Genomic DNA, 19,236 nt, shown 5'->3' on the forward strand with positions numbered 1-19,236 from the left:
CATGAATGGCATATTTTGCCAGCTCCTCCGATGGCCGCATAAAAAATCGCTTAAGTTAAGCGAAGCGTCAAGTCGTTTGCCCGTCTGTGTCCACCACAAAGGATTTGGCCAGTTAGCCAGCCAACACTCGAGTGCTTCAGTGGTTCCTCCCGCCCAAAGCCGGTCTAGAGATGTACCCAAGTCCCGATGGGCTTGAAACTTTGTTGGCAGCACTTTTTGTGAGTTCTGCTGTTGGCCAGCTGCTGTCTGGGGGCATGCGAAATGCAAAAGTATTTTTTTGCGGAACAAGGCGAACACAAAAATATTCAAACTGACACTTGCATTTTATTTTTATGGGTTTTCGGCAAATCTTCCAACTTAAACGGCAAATCATAAGTAGTTTTCTAAGTTTTCCAATAATTTTAGTTCATTTTGATGAGATGTCGAAACAAACTATTTGTATAAGTAATATTCCGTATACATTATCCTTAACAAGTTAAAAGTTCAATAATAAAATGAAGTATTTAAAGTGACTTTTTTTTGTAAGTAGCCTCTTAAAATTGATCAAGTATTTCGGTGATGAAATAAATGGTAAATAAAGTGGAATAAAAGTATATGCTTAACCACAGAAGCATTTACTACTCAAAACTTGAATGCCTAATATATATGGTAAGCTCAAAGTGAAGAACTTCAAATGTAGGAGTGGTTAGGAAGCGGATGAAGTGGCTTTCAGGCATTTTTTGCAACTCCAATCGTGGTTAACTCGACCATCTCTAGCCGCAGACCAGTGCAAAACTAACCAACTGAAATGTTGTCTTTGACATGGCTGTCGGTTTATCGCGCCGCTTGTCAGCACAGCTTTCCCGCACCCGGTTTTTCCGATTTCCCCCTTCATTTTTTCAAGCAGAACAGCTTCGGTTGCATGTCATTTGCCAGCGGGGTGGTGGGGAGGATGAGAAAAGCGAGTCAAAGAGGCTAATCGAGAAGGGAGCAAGCTGGGGACCTGGGGACGTGGGGATGTGGGGGCGAACAAGTAACCGGAACAGCCTCAATTTATTTGCACTTATGTTGCCGAGGACAAGAGGTTAACAATGCAAGTGGCAGCTGCTTTGCTCCTGTTCGTTTCTCCATCCTTCTGTTTCGTTCCGTTCTGTTCTGTGCTGGTTTATCTCCGTAGATGGCTGATGGGGCCACACACCTGTGGCCAAGGTGGCCAAGAACCACGGCGCCACTTAATTGCTTAAAAATGCGAAAATAATTGCACCGAATGCATTCGAGCCAGTTCACGAAAAGGGCCCACGGCTGCACAGAAAGCCATTCAAGTGATCCCGTTGACCGTCCGAAAAGCGTCATGAATTTTCATTACTTTAACGGGAAAAAGCACACGGAAAATGCACTGCCATTTCGGCCAATGAGCGACAATTGCCATCGCATTGCATCTGCATCTGCATCTCCGGTCCCCGCATCTCCGCATCCCCGCTTCCTTTTGGCCACTTTCTGGCGCTTAACGTTGGCCTTAGCCTTCAGCCATGCAAATTCAATTTGGCAAAAGGACGTCGAGTCAGAAGAAAACGCTCGAAAAAACACGACGACATACGTTCAAAAGTCGCGAGTCGCAAAGTGAGTGGCAGGTGAAGAGAGCGACAAAAAGTCCTGCGAGGAAAGTGGATTTGCAATGGTCGAAGGGGTCTTACTTATACCAGAAAATCGAAGATGAAATAAATTTAAATTTAAATGTAATATATTTTATACTTTTTTAAATAAATTACTGAGAATTTCTTATGAATGTTCCGCCATTAAATATAGCTTTCATTACTTAAAGGGTATGAGAGGAGGTCTAGTCAAGGTCCTAGCGTTTTTTTCTTCCTTTGCTGTTCCAGTAATATGCCAAAAAAGGGACGTCAAAAGGACGACTGCAATTGGGGCATCTGCCATTGTCACTACCTCCTTTCGACAGTGCAACATGCGAGGTTTCAGCCTCAAGGGCCAGCCATTTGCTGACTTTTCCTTATCTACGCAAGCCGATTTTCCTGAACTGCATCCACTTTGCGTCCCATTGTGGCGGGAATGGCACTTATCCAAGGTCTTTGAGGCAACTGTAGCCGGTTTTGGTTACATTAGCTTTCACTTTTTGCAGATGGTCGTTAGAAGATGAAAGCTAAATAATAGTTGAAAATACTACAAGACACCGAAGTTTTGAGCAGAACGTGGGAATCAATGTATATATTAAGGTATATCTAAATGTAATCCCCTTTATTCTTATAATGGGTGATGGTGTGGTATGGCATTTAAACATTGGTTTACATCTGAAGCCGAGGAAATGCTTTTATTGTAAAGCTTTAAATATGCTTAACTGATATTCTAAGATGAACAAAAAATTTATAGATTTAAATACTGTAACCACTTATTATTCTTAGCAAAAAATTCAAATGGTAAAAGCTATGGTACGTATGAGCAGACATTTGCATATTTTTTCATACGCCTTTTCTTTTCCTCCTAAGTACTGGCCAAATATATGTGGTAATAATTTCCCTGAACAATCTACATGCTGGCAGCAACAAAGGCAGTGATGCCGCCCACTTTAGTGGTAAAAATTATGCTATAATTCAAAAACAGTGCCCACAAACACACACAGACGTCCATGTGGCGTTCATTAGCACAAAACCCACACATTAATTCCTTGTCTCTGTGTGGGTGTTTAATCCTCAGGGAGCAAGAATGCATGCTGGTGTGCCATAAAGGATATAAGCCGTGTTTTTAACACGCCCTAAAATGTGCATGTGTTGGTAACTTTATGTAGCACCACGACTGCAGCATTAATATCGAAAACTCAAGGCGAAAAAATAGGTATCCTAAATAGCAGTTTTACGACTCTTAAATGCCCTGTAGCTGGAAATTAAATGTTTTTGTTGTTTAACAAATTTTGTTATTTTCACTTCTATTATTTACAGGCAAATATAATCTTGTAACTATTTTTCTCTCTCTTTCGGGATCTCAGAGTAGTTTCTAAAAATTACTCATTCGCAGTGTAGGTTTAAATAGTTTTTTCTTATATAAGTACTTAAAAGCACTTTTATTAGATTCACTTAAGTGCAGGAATTTTAAAACTTTTGCTTTAGGAAATTAAAATAAATAATAAAATAAACTTTACAGACAACTATTTAATAAAGAAAATATATTTAAATTTTATTTTCGATGGTCCAATGGGTCCGGCCAATGTGCAAAGGCTTGAGAATTTGGCTTAAATGGCGACACGGAAGAAGGACATGAACGAAGGAGTCTGGGGACGAGGCCAATTTCAGCTTCGGTGATAAATTCTGTGTAATAAAGAAGACGTTAAGCAAACGCCACGGAGAATGGCAAACGAGACTGACAAGGACAACAAGGACCTCCCGTTGCCTGGACACATTTTACACCTTGCTGCAATAGCACTAAAAAATTTTATATTATACTCATTTTGGCTTCTAAAAAAAACCTTGTATTTTATAGTGTAAACGTTTTAGGGTTCGCCAGTATGCAGTGCCAACTAATTACGCTCATAAAAGATGGCCGTGGCAACCCTAGGGAATATGGACCAGTGTTGTCGCCGCTCGATAGTTTCAGATTAAATGCCAAACCATTGCTTTAAAATGAATATTAAATTAGTTTGTGTACCTTATGCCAAAATTCAATACATTTTGATCATTGAAACGTAACCGAAAAGACCTCACCAACACAATATCAATCGTAAAACAACATCTCGTATTGTGATGACAGACTAATGGCATTTAAAATTTATGCAAATTCATTATTGATTGTGATTATTCAACTATACAAATCACCAATGGAAATTATGTGCGTGCCATGCCTTTCAGCCATTTGCAAAATGCTCGCCAATATGTACATACAAAATTAATGAACCTAATGTGAAAATATTTTTGATTTTTAATTTTCTTATACGCCAATTGTAATTTGTGTTTTTGTTTCGGGTGCTACCTAAAATCATGTTTTTGTGCACCTGTTTCAACAGCAGAGAAGTTGATAAATAGGTGAATGTAAATGGTTAATTAATAATGGATTTAAATAAATGGTTTGGCACTATTTAATTTTATTACTACTAAATATTTAAAATACTTTTCTAGTACCTTGCAGCGGTGTTCAAAAAGGGTAAAGTAAAATGTGATGATAGGCTTGCTGAAAGATCTAAAAATCTGTTTTCGATTCAATAATTCAATGATGAATAATTTGTTTTGAGTGAAAGTAAGAAGCCGAGCAGCCCTAATAAACGCAAGCAAGCACAAAGCTCCAGTTACATGGCTGATAAAACCACAGCTGGACACCAGGAAAGCCATTTCCCACCTGAAAGTGAGCTCCTCGACTTTTCCTCAGGCGACTTGCCTTTGCGATTGCGTTTGTCACTTCTCCGCAGCAACGGAAGTGGGCTGCTGGGGAACTATCAAAGTGCACCGTGCACCTAGACGGGGACTTGAGTTTGACACGTTTAAAGGCAGACAGCTGATGCTGGGCGAAAAAAGGGGGGTGCTGGGTGGTGTGTGGTCTGAAGGCCGCAGCCATGCAACAACCACAAGCCAAACAAGCGGCAACAGCAGAAAGAAATTACACGCAAGCAACAAGACAACAAAGTTGTCAATGTCGATGTCGACGTTGTTGGGCAAGCAAAAAATTTACATGCTCCTCATATCAGGGGCGTGGCCTGGAGAATTTCCCTTTTAAAGGGGCCCATCAACATTCAAAATTTAAATTTTAAAGCCCAATTACTTTTAATAAAATACCTTTAGGGTTGGCAAAATATTTACACTTATTTTATAGCCAATTTGATCTCATATCTGCAGTATTCTAAAGAAAATGTTATCTTATTTTAAAAAATACTTGTGATTGTGTGACGGGAGGTAAAATATGTTAAATAAAAAACCAGTTTAAAAATTCATATTTTTAAATTTTCGAGTGACTATGAAGCCTCTGATCCTTATGGTGAAAATGCAGCTGGGAGTGCGGCTACAACTAAAGCTAAGATAACGTTTCCAGGGCCACACACCACCCACCGCCCACATTTTCCCTTTTATCCTTTTCCCTTTCAGTGTTTAAATATTAGCTGTGAAACAAGCGCTTTCTTTGTTGCTTTTGCTCCAAAATTGCTGCTGCAATTACATACATATGCAATGCCAAAATGCAAAACGAAGGAGTCGAGAATTAAGCGCCAAGTGAGAGACAACACAAAAAAATTGGCATACAATTTAGCAAAAAAAAAATGGAAATGCAACAACCAAAAATATTTTGCTTCGTTAAGTTTTTGGTGTGCATGCGAAAACAGCAACAATAATGTGTTAATGTGTGCAAACATACACACACACACATGTAATATAAGGGCAACCGCAGAAAATGCAAAACACATGCCAAGGAGAAATTCGCTCCATTGAAGAGAGTAGGATGTGGAAAAGGACACGCCGGATGTGGCACTGCATCCGAAGGATGATGATGCAAGGACTTGGGGACACAAAACGTCGTCTACTCCAAGCACATGCAAATGTAATAAAATAATATAAAATAGAACTCAAGACACTGGTATGCGGGCAGAAGTGGGTGCTTCTGACATACGGATTTGTTGATCAGGGATTTTAAGATTTCCATATTACCTGCTTTGAACGACATGTTTGCTATTCAATTTATTTTCTTGGCATTTTTATTTAAAAGAAATGCTTTGAAGAAAGACTACATTGTTGCATATGTATGCTTGAATTATTAAAACTAATGTTTTGTGAACCAAAGAAATTTCTTATGATGATTTTGTTAAAAGTTTTTTAATAAATATTTTGCAGTACTTTTTCTGAATTTATTCTTCCGATTTACACAACAGTTTCATTTTGCCAAATTAGTCCAGATTATCCTTTTTTTTACTTTCGAGTTTGTTGCCTTTTAAAAAGTTGAACAAATATGAAAATATTTCCCAATACACATATTTTTCATCAAAACGCAGCTAATCAAACTCAACTCCCAAAAAGCGGAAATAAATGCGGGCAAGGAAGCAGAATTTGCGACAATGAGTAGCGCGCAAACATATTTATTTCGCCATGAAATGCACATGCATACATGTGAAAAACTGAACACGAGCATAAATATAAGCATATGCACATATAAGCACACACACACACATACATTATGGCGCATTCAGGACTCACACATAGAAACACACACCCACACCAAGACATGCGTTACTCGTGGCCCGGCATTCATTTCATTTTTATTCCGCACTCACTTTTCACTGTTAGTTATGTCTGCTTGTGGTTTCCTTCTTTTCACGTTATTTATGTTTATTTGCATATATTTTATTTCATTTTATTTTTCTGGGGGAAATGCATAGAGGAACGGAAATGCAACTGAAACACGCTCATTTATCTCCGCATACACCACGCGAAATTTGCGGCTAAGCTAAGCTAAACATAGCATACTTCTGAGCACCCCGGGTGCTTCGGTTGCTGAAAATGCATCTGCTATGTGAGTGGTTGGAAAATTAGTAGACAAATGTTCGGAATGTGTAAACAGTTACAAATTTAAAGCTGCAGTTCCTTGAACTCAGAAATAAATATATGAAAATCCCCATCAGCAAACAAACACACGCTGAAATGATTTTCAAATGTAAATTCTCATGTGCACAGCTTATGTAGGTATGCCAATATATCGGCGGCATTTAAGCAGCTAAACATTTGTCAGCAAACAATCGTCTCCAAACAAATGACAAGTAATGCATTGAGGTTGCAAATTATTAGACAGGTTAATTATGTGAATTTACCCAAAGGCAATCTAATGTTATTTAATGGTTAAACATAACTAAATGAATGTATTTAATCCTATTAAAATGAATTTTAAAATCCCCCTAGGGATAGCAATCATGTTTAATTTTATTAACTTTAAATATGAAATTTTTTTCGAAATTGTATTAATATTTACATGTATATACTCAAACCATCTGCTGCATAAAAATTATTGTAGCCTCGAAATAATATATATTAACGTCTAAAAATGTATGATAATCAAAAGTGCAGGGAAATTCTCGCCTGCAGGACTGGCTGTTCTAAGCAATTCATTTTATGTTTGGAAAACCTGCTAGCAACAGATGTGCAGAGTGGACAACAAAAAGAACACCAGCCGGAAAACGCAACATTCCCATCGTCATCAGTAAAATATTCGAACCATTTTGCTGCCGCTTCTTTGCCATTTGTAAACAGACCGCCCAATTCCTCCCAGGAATAGAGTGGGTCCCTTAGTCATGTTTGATTTGCAATTTTGCACAATCAAACTCTTTCCAAGGCTCGAAGTGGGTGGAGCCGGAGTTGCAGCAGCAGCCAGCAGGCTAAATCCCAAAAATTGCCAATAAATTTGTACTGTTGACTGTGTGTGGCTACAAATTTGCTGCTTGCATATTTTATTTGTGTAGCGTATGTTGTGAAAATTCAAATGCAAATGCAGGAGCTGTGACCAACTTCAGCCCAGAGATACATAGTAGTTTATAAATGTAAAAAAAAGAGTTAAAATCCAAGAAAAAAGACGATAATGGGATTGTGGTACTTGAATAGATGTTGTATATTTATATTCCTATAACAGCTTTATGGAAACGAAAACAACGACAGCAATTTGAATGCCTCTACTCTTTACTTAACACCCAATATTAGAAAATGATTTTGTATAATTACTCAGAAAACAAACTAAATCGTTATTTAACCAACATTTGTTGTTTACTACCATTGTTTTATTTATTAAAAAAGCCTTCCAATTTAAGAAAGGGTCGAAGCGTAAAATTAATGTTGTGTGTAAGGTATTTCCAAATCATTGATTAGGCAGCTCGAAGGCCGGAAACGAAGCAATGGCCAACACGGCGTATGAGTGTTGCGCGAATATTTCAGCAGTCACGCAGCACTTACAACTGGGCATGTTCAAGGTATTTGCGGGTATGTGTGTGCAGTCGTGTGTTATTTGGTGTAAATTATATGGCTGAAAGATGCAAAATTAGCCAAATAATGGCTGCCTAATGTGCCGGAAAGCTGGCGAGCAAAAGTTAATGGCGAAAATCCTTTAGTTCCCTCCCCATAATGAAAACATAAAACGGAGCCACTAAAAGCAAATCGACAGCGCCACATATTTGCTAATCCAATAAGTGTTAGCTGCTTCACTGCCTGCAAAAAGCGGGGGCATTAAAGGGTTAAAGGAACGCATAAAATTTGTATACATTTTCGCCACTCAGTGCGCTTAAACTCGTTTCTTTAGCTAACAAAAATAATTCAAGCTGGCGTTTTATTTTATTTATTGCTGCCCTGTCAAACGTGTTTCGCGGTAATTGAACGGACTTTAAATGCCAGCTAAAAATTGCACAAAATGCGGGCTAGCACAAACGGCTTTGGTCCAGGTTTTTCTTCTATTTATTTTATCCTTCCTTTTTTTATTTATTTGCCTTTGATGTGCAACTAAACTGAGGTTTGGGTGGGTCGACGGCGAGGGAAAGTAAAGCCAAATGCAGTTGGGACTTTATGGCGACTCCTATGCAAAAGAAGCAGTGCTCGCCAACGCGACGACATCGAAACTTTTCCTATTTTTTGTCCTTTTATTTTTGGTGTCGTAGTTTTAACCAGAGAAATTGTTCGGTTATATAAAAAATAGTGTCAGGAAAAAAAATTATGCAAAAAAAAAATACACAAACTAAGACTTCATATTTACCTTAACAAAAAATAAACTAATATAAATATATATCTGAAATATAATAAAAAACGTATCTCTGTTTTTTAAAAAACTTAAAAAATTCACAAGTAACTAAAATGTTTTTTTTTTAAGGCATAAGCTAAGGCATCGAACTATCATATGCAAATTTTTAAAACCGATTCGAGGAAAATTTAATTTTATAAGTGAGAACAGAGATTCCTGCATCACCCCAGTCCGTATATGATCCTAAAATACTCAGGGTATTATGACTTTCCATGGGGAGAAAGTCGAGCTGAAAACTGCCCCACATAAAGAACAATTTTCGGGTCGAAAAGGCGCTCCATGGCAGCGAAAATGGCAAACTGACTTCAAGTGGCATTTTGACATTTTGTTGAATTTCAACTCGGTTTTCGTTTTGGGATGAAACGATGGGAGTTTTTTGGGTGGTGTCCGGGGTTTGTAAAAAGTGAAAGGGGCGTGTTCAGGGGGCCAGAAAACTCGCAGGTGGCTGGGCATGCAAACGAAATGCAAAGAGACGCATATTTTTTTCGTTGCTTAAATTAGAAAAACAATTGCCAGCGTTGTGGGCAGTAAAAGCTGCAACTTTGGTCAGCAGGTTGACCACACAAAAAGTTCGCAAAGCATTTACTTTTTACACGACGCATTTCAACTTCGCAGAGCTGGTGTTAAAACTTCCCCGTTTTGGAGTCCCGTTGTTACACATAAATTGTTTTTTAAGCCCGATACCTTTATTTTTGAACATTTTTTAAAGCATTTCTGTTAAGTTATTTGAAAGACTGTACTTTACTTACGAGGAAAATATATATAATTTTATCAATTAGCATCACAGATTTAATTCTTTAAAAAATGTATATAACTAGCAGGAAATTGTCGTATTTTTTAAATAATCATATTTTCTCAAAAACCCTTTTTTAATTTTTTCACGTGACTCGAAAACTTTTTGCACCATCTCTAAGTGTGACCATCACCTGGAATTATGATCACATATCTTAACTATCGATATGGCGCTTTATATACGATTTCTGTCCGGCGAAAAGTTCCGTTAGGAGCAAGAACAAGAGTTAAAGCATTGGTACCAAATAATATTGCTCCAAAAGTTGTTGTCTCTGTCCCAATAAAAATGGAGTTACGCAGCCGAACAAACAGGAGACTAGTGGACTTCCTCAAAAGTAAGATATCCAATATTAGCAGTCCTTAAATCATATTACGAACTATTTGCTTAGGCGCTGGCGTTTACGAGGAAGGCATGGACATCGAGGAAATGACCGAGCTAGCAAGTGTCATGCAGCAATCTGCGAGTATCAGTCCCCAGGACGAAGATCTGGAAAGGGCTCTGCAGGTGGGGAAGTATTAAATTAATAGGAATCAATAGTAATTAACTTGCGTTGGTTGATTTCGGCAGGAGAGCGAGTTGGAGTTTTTGACCTCGCACCCTAGTGCTTTGCACAATTCCACGATGATCATATCGCCGCAAATGACCAGGAGGAATCCCTCGGACATGGACAGTCCACCGAGCGAACCAATCCGCATAACTTTTCGGGCTTTGGTGCATCATGCCATGGACTGGAGTCCCACCTCGGAGAATCGAGTTCCAGATCGCAAACGAAGTGCCGCGGATAACAACCAAATTGTCGAAGTAGGTGGCAAACGTTCCAGAGCACCGGTCATCAGCATAGGCCAGGCTCCGGTTGAGGAGCCCCACAACGGCGATGTCACACCCGTTCTCCAGGGCAACGAGGGCGACTCCGGCGTCAGTTGGGAGGAGGTATCTCTGTCCAGCGCCAGCGATAGCAGCACTTTACCTTCCATCGGTGAAATGCCCGATCGCCATTTAATTAGCACCAGCAGCGTCGCCGTTTCGGATTTCTCAGATGTCAATGAAATCAGCCAGGAATAAGCTGTTATTGCCAATGTTTTGTAGTTTATGTTTCCGAATCGAATGCAGCAAAGATTTTACAATGTTTATGGCCCCAACATGTCTATAAAATGAGTACTCGAATATGTTACCTATATGTATGTCACATTAAAGGATTGAATGATTGCCCAAAAGTCTACCAGAACAGCATTTGGTTTTTATTCGAGCTCTATTGGCTAGAACTTTCTATTTAAAAATACATACATATGTATGTAAGGTTCTTTAGGACCTTTGGATTATAAAGTTCACAAATTTCAGAATATTTCCAAAACTGGATTTACATAGCGATGTTTAAATATTACAACATTTTACATACATAAATTCGTGTTTTCGAATTGCGTTAATTGGCGTTAGAAAGTAAAAATGCAACAGAAATTGATGACCTTACTTTAATTATGTACATATGCATTTGAAAGTTATAAATTAAGCCCGTTGTTCAACACTGTAACGCTGTTTTCTAGGAATTAAAACTTTTTATGTTTAGCTGCAATTTGAAGGGAAAATTGATCTAAATCGAAATTTTTAGGTAATTTATAAGATGTTAAAAACATTTATTTCAGCTCAATGTTACATACATACATACATGTTCCAGAACTTAACATTAATCAACACTAAAGATTTACTAAACATTTTTGGGAGTGGACACACTGTTCGCAAGGCTTTCCACATTGTCAATTTGCAGGAGCTACATAGGCGTTAAACATTTGTTAAAAATGTAATTAAAATCGGAGCAGTGGATAAACGATAATATATTAAAGGGTTATTCATTGCAGGTCCCTACCAAAGATACCTCACATTGTGGGCGATGATGATGAATCTCAAGGAGCTTTGTAAGACTTCCTTGATCTTGATTTTAATAAACATACATATATATTTTTTCTTTGTATGTATGTAAATAGGAAAAGTGCTACAGAAAGTGACGGGAATACAAACGAGTCCTCTCTGTAAGTATCTTATTTTTTAAGGTTTAGATAACTTATTAACTACTAACTTTATAACTAGGGAAAGCGAACAGGATGACGACAACGAAGATGAGTGAGTAGTTACAAAGTTTTAAAGAAATGAATTTGTTACCCTTTTTCGAACTTTAGAATGGATCTGGATGGTGCCGACTGGTCGCCGTATGTCACCTATGAGGCGGGCGCACCGTAAGTTACATATCCGTAATATGAGGAACATCTTTTGATAGGCATTCCGGTTTCTCTATAGAAGACGTCCTCTCAATCCCTTGAAGATTACCGAAATCACCGAGGTACCGAGAAATACATCGGAAAACCCCTCACCTAAAATAGAGCTTCTGAAGCCAGAGACTTCGCAGCCCCACTGCCTGGGAGTTCGCAAGCGTCTAATCTTCTCTCGCGCCAACTATGCTCCATCGGAAACTATTGGGGCTCGCGTTTCCAGACGTAGTAGGGGCAGTTGGGCACCATACGTCCATAGCATCAGCACTGCTCCCGAAGCTGCAGATGACACCGCCTCGGTATCACCAGGTCAGCTGGCAAAGCCCGTGGATGTCACCGAGTTCTTCCATCGTGTTTCTGTCGGTCTCGTCGAGCAGCGCGTCTGCTTGAAGCCTTTCTTGGAGTTGCGCAAACGGATCGCTCGCATGGTGACCCAGACCTTGAAGGAATCAAAGCGGATGCGCAAGTAATCCATGTAACATCTAGGTTTACAGCATCCATGTAAAGAGAACCACTATATGGATAATGGTCACTAAAAATTTAGTTTTGTAATTCTACCACCTAATCTGGTAGGTAAACAAACAGTAAAAAAAATATGTAATATTTTCGGTTATGGCCATCTCATTCATAAAGTTACTGAATAGGAAAACTAAATAAATAAAGTTAACCCAAATCCGTAAATTTAATTAAATTAATATAAAATATAAAAGTAAATTAAAACACAAAATTAGTATCCACACTGTTCGTCATCCAAATCGGTGCAATTGCAATAGTTAACATCGGGAACGTTGTCGGAAACCAGATCATCCTCGCCAATGGTCACACAGCGCACGTTACAGGGATATTTCTGGGGGATTGACTGATTTAGGTGCTATCGATGGATAGTAAAGAATCTTAACCCACCACCACGACCAAGGGATGTCCATCCTCGTCCGTGAGTCCCACATTGTCGCAGCCATCTCCCTCATTCTGCCGGTGAACTATGAACTTGGTCATACAGCAAAGCACGATCTAGAAACAGGATTGTTAACTTAGGAGGTCTTAGCTTAAAATACTACTAGATAATACTATCTTTTGGTTTTGTCTCATTTCCATTGTCAATTGCCAATTACTTACCAGGAACTTAAGGGCCAGGACCCATAGGGCCAGCAGGATATAAAAGAAGCTCCACACCGCACTAACGAACACCGGCAAGCATCCGTTCGCATTGATGGAGTCCACGGTGAGAGCGGGAAAAGGCTGCCGGCTACTGATGGACTGCCCCTCACCGGGCAGAAAGTTATTGAAGCAGCTGTCGCAGGAGCGCTTGCAGCAGGCGAAGGGTGCCAGGACCATCGAGGAGCAGTTATTCTCCCGACGTGGCATCCACTCCGCGTTCATCCAGTCCTTGTAGCCATGCACCCCGCAGCACTCCTTGTGCCACTGCAGTCCGTCCCACAGGAGCTTCCACTCGGGACACGTATAGTACATGTCGATGCCCCGGGTCAACGAGGTGTCCGCCGCATTCTCGAGGACATCGACACCTCGGTAAAGGTTCCAAACGCACCCGAAACCGGAGGCAATGATTACGCAGGAGTAGAAGGCCCACACGGATAGCAAGAGGCGAATGTTGGGCGTGCAACGTCGCCTCCAAATTCGCCGCCACATGGCAATGCTGCAGAGGAAGGTCACCACTAGCTGAGCCCCAAACACGTAGATCCCAAACAGATAGCCGTAGATCAGGCGGCACTCGATCTCCGATAGATAGCCGGTGAGCACGGCGTGGTAGTAGGCGGTCACCACCAGGATCAGCAGTCCGATCACGGCCTCGGTTATTAGCAGCAGGTGGAGGTAGACGGAGGCTCGGCGGAAGGGCTGGCGCATTTGGTCATCCTCGTGGGCATCAGTCCAATATTTTGGCTTGTCGACGAGGTTTTAGCTCTGAACTCGAATTTCATTTGGATTGACGCTGATGGCAAGGACTTATATGTTTGGATTTTAAAGTTTAAAACTTGTGCTAAATAAACTATGTTATTAATGACCAAAGTGATTTAAACCAATAAAGGTAATATGTAAAAACCTTTTTTTATTTGGTATGCAATTGACAAATGGATAAACTTAATTATATCAGTTTAAAACTTTTTAATTTGAGCTTGATCAGTTGGAGCATATCCCAGAATAGCACGCTGCGAGAAGTTGGTGGTCCTTCAGTCTTCCATCCATCATGGGACAGTGGGTCACCGCACAAAGCTAAACTTGAGGACGCCAGACGTGTAGTCCATGTTGGGTCCGATCTGTTTAGCATCCACCTGTATCAGCTTAATGTTGTCCAGGCAGCGCGGACTTTGAACTATTTCCGGATTGATATCGCTATGCCGGATCCACAACTCCAGGGGACGACTTCGCCACCTTTGCTTGGCCAAAATGGCAATGCAGCTCCAGACGAAGGACTCTCCATGGCACCTGGATCTGGTGATGTCGAGGACTCTCAGCTGTCGACAATTGATGACGAATTCCAGCAGGCCCAAAGGACTCTCCAACTGATAGCCACACAAATGAAGTTCGGTTAGCTCACGCAATTGACTGGCGAGTTGCCGCAGCATCTGATCCTCCAGGCACTGCAACTGATCGCCGTCCTCCTCCTCCGGCTGGCCATGCAGCTCCAGGCGCGTCAACTGCCTGAGATTACCCAGCTCCCTGAAGAATCTTCCATAATCGTGCAAAACTCCACTAAAACGAAAGGCCTCAATAAGTCTGACTGCTCCGGGAGGGCTGGTAGGACGAGCTATCCTCGATAGCACATCGAAGACAAAGTTTTTTGAATATATCGACAGCTTTCGCAGGTGTGGCAATCTCAGTAGCTGCTGCGTAATATCCGACTCCATGCACAGGTGGTAGTCCGCAATCTTGATGTGCTCCAGTGTCGGACACAGCTGCAGATCCGCAAGATCACAGCAATTCACCTCGTCACAGTCCTCCATTATATCAAATTTGCGCAGTCTCAGCTGCCGGAAGATATCCCTGAAGTGCTGCGACTCCAGAAACTGGCAATCGTCCAGGCGGAGATCGGTAAGGTGCTCTAGGTCGCATAGGTACTTCCCGGTGATTTGGCAGCCCCTAAGTTTGAGGCTCTTTAGGTTGGGAAGTACCCGGTGAAGCAGTCGCACATCCTCGTCCACGAAGCGAACGCGTCCTCGTCGATGTCCATTGCCCAACCACTCCAAGGAGTGAATCCTCTCCAGGGTGTGGCTACTAAGCAGTCGCAGTCTTCGGACATCCAACTGCTGGCAGCTCAGGCGCTGCATGTGCGGAGCCAGGGCCACAATGAAAGCCACAAACTGTCGGGAATTGGTTGCCGAGCGACCGAACATCTCGTCCTGCAGGACAACGTTGTGAACACGGGTCCTCCAGAGCATCTGCACTATGCTCTCCAGTCGCCTGTTCAACCTGCCGATTTGGAACTGCTGGTAAACGTTCAGCTGGCGGATGATCAAAGCCAGGACATCGTCATTCAGCTGGAGCAGCGATGCTGCAGTGGGTTCTGAAAAGTTAAAGGACGATCATCTGAATGCGCTCAAGGTTATAGGTTTTTTGTTTTTGGCCAATTTCTTACCTGTATCGCTGGCGGACGTCATCTGCGGTCTGTTCTCGATCGTGGTGCTTGGAATACTAACGAATTCGAGACGTTGCCACGGTCAGTCCCATGCTACCTAGTGCGAAGGTCATTTAGGGGTGGGTTTCCAGGCAAATCGGGCGGAATTTGCGCTACCTAAATGACTTATCCTTTTGGAGATGGCAAAACGAAGCGATAGTTTCTAAAGTAGCTCAGCGATATAAGGCTATACAGGACTACCAAAAAAAACTTTAATCCTGCAAAGTGTCGTTGTATACCTCAGTTTTAAACCCAGTTACCAGCTGAAAAATAAATATTTAAAAGGTTTCTTGAAAATCAGTTTTTATGCTTATGCTGCGCGTTTTTGCAGCTCATTTATTTGTTTTGTTTAGTGCTTACTACTTCATAAATTTTAATTACATTTTATTGTAACTTGTACAATATATATCGCCCGGCCCCGCGATCAATGAGTATTTTCAGTGTGAAAGCAAAATAGATGCATATCAATGATAATTTTTTTACAATTTTCAATTGTTCCCTGCATTCTAAGTGTATTCAAAATGTGCACTTGCTGCGATGATCGTGAATGAATTAAATTAAGTTAAATAAAACCAAGTTGAGTCTTTAAATGTTGAAAAACACAGTTTAACATTTTCCGTTTATTTGTGTACAGTTACAGTTTGTTAAAATAAATTAAAATTCTATTTTAATTTTCTGCAACTGATCGGTTTCACTTATGATCGGATTCACTTCCTGCTTGACTTGCGTCAGCACACCAGCCGGTATTTGCGGATGCGGATGCACGGGTGGTGGCGGCATCATAGCATCCGGGTGATTCATCTTCATGTGGCGCTTCAAATTGCCGCGCTCGACGAACGCCTTGCTGCACAGTGTGCACGCGTGTGGTTTCTCACCCGAATGGGAGCGCATGTGCGAGACCAAGTGACCTGCGAAACGGACAATGGAAGCGACATGAAGATCTGATCGTCGGGGATCTTGAATTTCGAAAACGGCTCAGGTAAGTTTTGGGGGCTTGCTCTCACAGTCGTTGTTGGCATGCAAATTAGGCTTAAGAGGTTTATGTCTAGTCATCTTTTGTGTTACCAAGAAACCGAAATCTTAAATATTGCTTGAAGAAATCTGATAGGTATGTAAATCAATTACTTTAGCACTGACCTTAATATGTACTTATTTGTATTATTTATTCGGGAACAATATTTAAATAATAGAATTGTATTAAAAACATAACAAATTACTTTCAATATGACTTGATATTCTATTTTGAAATTGTTTTTGTTTACTGTTTAATTAAAAGGGCTACCAATAATAAAAAACCTGCAATCTTTTCAAGTGCATGAGTATTTCAGTCTTTTAACTAAACATTAAAAAAATAAACGATTTTTGATTTGGTTTCTGACTAGACTTGACCGCCGAAAACGACATTTGAAGGCTGTGAAAGCAATCCCCACAGCAGCAACTGGAGGAAAGGATTGGGATTAAGGTTTTTGGATTATGACTGTAGCTGGAGCTGGGGCTGGGACACTATGCTGACGCCACGCCACGCGTGCCTCCACTGGATGCATGCCACGCACAGCAACAATCTCAAAGCTCGCTCACTCACCGTGGCACCGAGACATGTGGTTGATCAGATGATCCTTCCGCGTAAACGTCTTCTGGCAGTTCTCGCAATTGTGCGGCGAGTCGCCCGTGTGCAGGCGCACATGGTTCGTCAGGTGCTCCTTCCGCGTAAAGGTCTTCTCGCAGTAGGAGCAGCGGTGCGGGTAGTCGCCCGTGTGCAGGCGCACATGGTTCGTCAGGTGCTCCTTCCGCGTAAAGGTCTTCTCGCAGTAGGAGCAGCGGTGCGGGGAGTCGCCCGTGTGCTGGCGCACATGGTTCGTCAGGAGGTCCTTGCGCGTAAACGTCTTGGTGCAGTACGTGCACTTGAACGGTGTCTCACCCGTGTGCTGGCGTATGTGGATGACCAGGTGCTCCTTGCGCGTGAACGTCTTCATGCAGTAGGAGCAGCGGTGTGGCGACTCTCCCGTGTGCTGGCGCACGTGGTTAAGCAAGTGCTCCTTGCGCGTAAACGTCTTGGAGCAGAAGTCGCACCGGTGCGGCGTCTCGCCTGCTTGCGTGGCAAATGTGTGTGTGTCGCGCGAATGGGACGAGAAAATGTTTAGAGATTAGTAATCATCGCCATGGAACAAGGGGGCGGTCATGGTTTGGGCTGGCAGGTTGCGGGTCACTGGACACCTGGCGCGGATTGGTTTTTGTGTTCTATCTCCTCTTGGCGACGGGGGAAATGGCTGTGTGTTACAATCGTGTGTTCACTGTCTCCACGATCTGTATTTAAGGAAAACTAACTTCAAGAGCCCAGAGATCTGATCAAAAACAGATTGAAGCGATTAAAAAGTAAAGTATTCAACTTTGATAGCTAAACTTTTATACACAAAATTTGGAATTAGCAAAAGGTTTTTAAAACTTGGTGACTTTTAAGTTAAGTCTTATTAGAACATGTTTTTATACAGAGCAACAACCTTTGCAAATCTACTCTGTAAATGACTACGAAAACATGGAATTGCTGTCAGGAATTCTAAAACATAACATAACATAAGTAATATTTGTATAGTTAATTTCTTAAAGAATTGAGAATAGTTTTCCTATTTTAAAATGTTATGTTAAATAGCTATGGAAAAGTAATTGATCCACGAGGAACAGTGGAGTGCAACTAGCTTTTACCCCAATCCTAGCGAGAGTTCGTTATCGCTGCGCCGCCAAGTGTCTGTGTATACAGGGTATTTCATGTGTCGTGGACTGTAGCTGGAGGCTGGGATCGAGGAACAGGAAGCGGGCTTACGATTCGTTTTGTCTCTTTACCTGTATGCCAAAGTATGTGATTGGTGAAGTGCTCCTTGCGGCTAAAGCTCTTGCCGCAGATCTCGCAACGGAACGGCGTCTCGTTGGTGTGGGATCGCATATGGTTGGCTAGGTGCTCCTTGCGCGTGTATTTCTTGCCGCGGAGATCGGTAAGGTGCTCCAGGTCGCAGAGGTACTTCCCGGTGGTTTGGCAGCCCCTGAGTTTGAAGCTCTTTAGGTTGGGCAATACCCGGTGAAGCAGTCGCACATCCTCGTCCATGAAGCGAGCGCGTCCTCGTCGATGTCCATTGCCCAACCACTCCAGGGCCCTCCAGAGCATCTGCACTATGCTCTCCAGTCTCCTGTTCAACCTGATCAAAGCCAGGACATCGTCATTAAGCTGGAGCAGCAATGCTGCAGTGGGTTCTGAAAAGTTGAAGGACGATCATCTGAATGCGCTCAAGGTTATAGGTTTTTTTTGTTTTTGGCCAATATCTTACCTGTATCGCTGGCGGACGTCATCTGCGGTCTGTTCTCGATCGTGGTGCTTCGAATACTAACGAATGCGATCCGTTGCCACGGTCAGTCCCATGCTACCTAGTGCGAAGGTCATTTAGGGGTGGGTTTCCAGGCAAATCGGGCTAAATGACATCCTTTTTGAGATGGCAAAACGAAGCGATAGTAGCTCAGCTATATAAGGCTATACAGGACTACCAAAAAAACTGTAATCCTGCAAAGTGTCGTTTTATTACTCAGTTTTAAGCCCAGATACCAGCTGAAAAATATATTTAAAAGGTTTCTTGTAAAATCAGTTTTTATGCTTATGCTGCGCGTTTTTGCTGCTCATTTATTTGTTTTGTTTAGTGCTTACTACTTCATAAATTTTAATTACATTTTACTCGTAACTTGTACAATATATACTATATATATATATATATTTCATTTGTTGTCCAATTTCTGTCGTATAGGCATATATATTTTAGGTATATATAGTGTTGTATTGT

General features: G+C 41.4%; 5 protein-coding genes across 5 annotated transcripts; 2 read left to right on the forward strand and 3 right to left on the reverse strand.

The window, feature by feature from the left end:
- The first annotated feature begins 9,697 nt into the window (after positions 1-9,697).
- LOC122626250 lies at positions 9,698-10,748 on the forward strand. Its single transcript, XM_043806442.1, has 3 exons — positions 9,698-9,857; positions 9,912-10,027; positions 10,091-10,748. The coding sequence occupies exons 1-3, from the start codon at positions 9,809-9,811 to the stop codon at positions 10,583-10,585; spliced, it is 660 nt and encodes a 219-aa protein (XP_043662377.1). The 5' UTR covers positions 9,698-9,808; the 3' UTR covers positions 10,586-10,748.
- Positions 10,749-11,186: 438 nt separating this feature from the next.
- Positions 11,187-12,424, forward strand: LOC122612583. The gene is given in 7 exon segments (XM_043786336.1): positions 11,187-11,291; positions 11,293-11,318; positions 11,377-11,433; positions 11,503-11,547; positions 11,606-11,638; positions 11,695-11,751; positions 11,813-12,424. Coding segments are annotated over 7 exon segments (765 nt in total). The 3' UTR covers positions 12,255-12,424.
- Positions 12,425-12,442: 18 nt separating this feature from the next.
- On the reverse strand, positions 12,443-13,740 carry LOC122623511 (tetraspanin-12). The gene is made up of 3 exons (XM_043802718.1): positions 12,901-13,740; positions 12,688-12,795; positions 12,443-12,631 (listed from the first exon to the last, which is right to left on the reverse strand). Exons 1-3 carry the CDS (start codon positions 13,645-13,647, stop codon positions 12,512-12,514), a joined length of 975 nt encoding a protein of 324 aa, XP_043658653.1. The 5' UTR covers positions 13,648-13,740; the 3' UTR covers positions 12,443-12,511.
- A 156-nt stretch (positions 13,741-13,896) lies between these two features.
- Positions 13,897-15,546, reverse strand: LOC122611468. Its single transcript, XM_043784588.1, has 2 exons — positions 15,377-15,546; positions 13,897-15,304 (listed from the first exon to the last, which is right to left on the reverse strand). The coding sequence occupies exons 1-2, from the start codon at positions 15,396-15,398 to the stop codon at positions 14,001-14,003; spliced, it is 1,326 nt and encodes a 441-aa protein (XP_043640523.1). The 5' UTR covers positions 15,399-15,546; the 3' UTR covers positions 13,897-14,000.
- Positions 15,547-16,069: 523 nt separating this feature from the next.
- On the reverse strand, positions 16,070-18,684 carry LOC122612915 (gastrula zinc finger protein XlCGF8.2DB-like). The gene is made up of 3 exons (XM_043786839.1): positions 18,254-18,684; positions 16,998-17,501; positions 16,070-16,323 (listed from the first exon to the last, which is right to left on the reverse strand). Exons 1-3 carry the CDS (start codon positions 18,570-18,572, stop codon positions 16,070-16,072), a joined length of 1,077 nt encoding a protein of 358 aa, XP_043642774.1. The 5' UTR covers positions 18,573-18,684.
- Between the last annotated feature and the right edge of the window lie 552 nt (positions 18,685-19,236).

This window comes from Drosophila teissieri, chromosome 2L (assembly GCF_016746235.2).
Source record: "Drosophila teissieri strain GT53w chromosome 2L, Prin_Dtei_1.1, whole genome shotgun sequence".
In the NCBI taxonomy this organism is placed as follows: domain Eukaryota; kingdom Metazoa; phylum Arthropoda; class Insecta; order Diptera; family Drosophilidae; genus Drosophila; species Drosophila teissieri.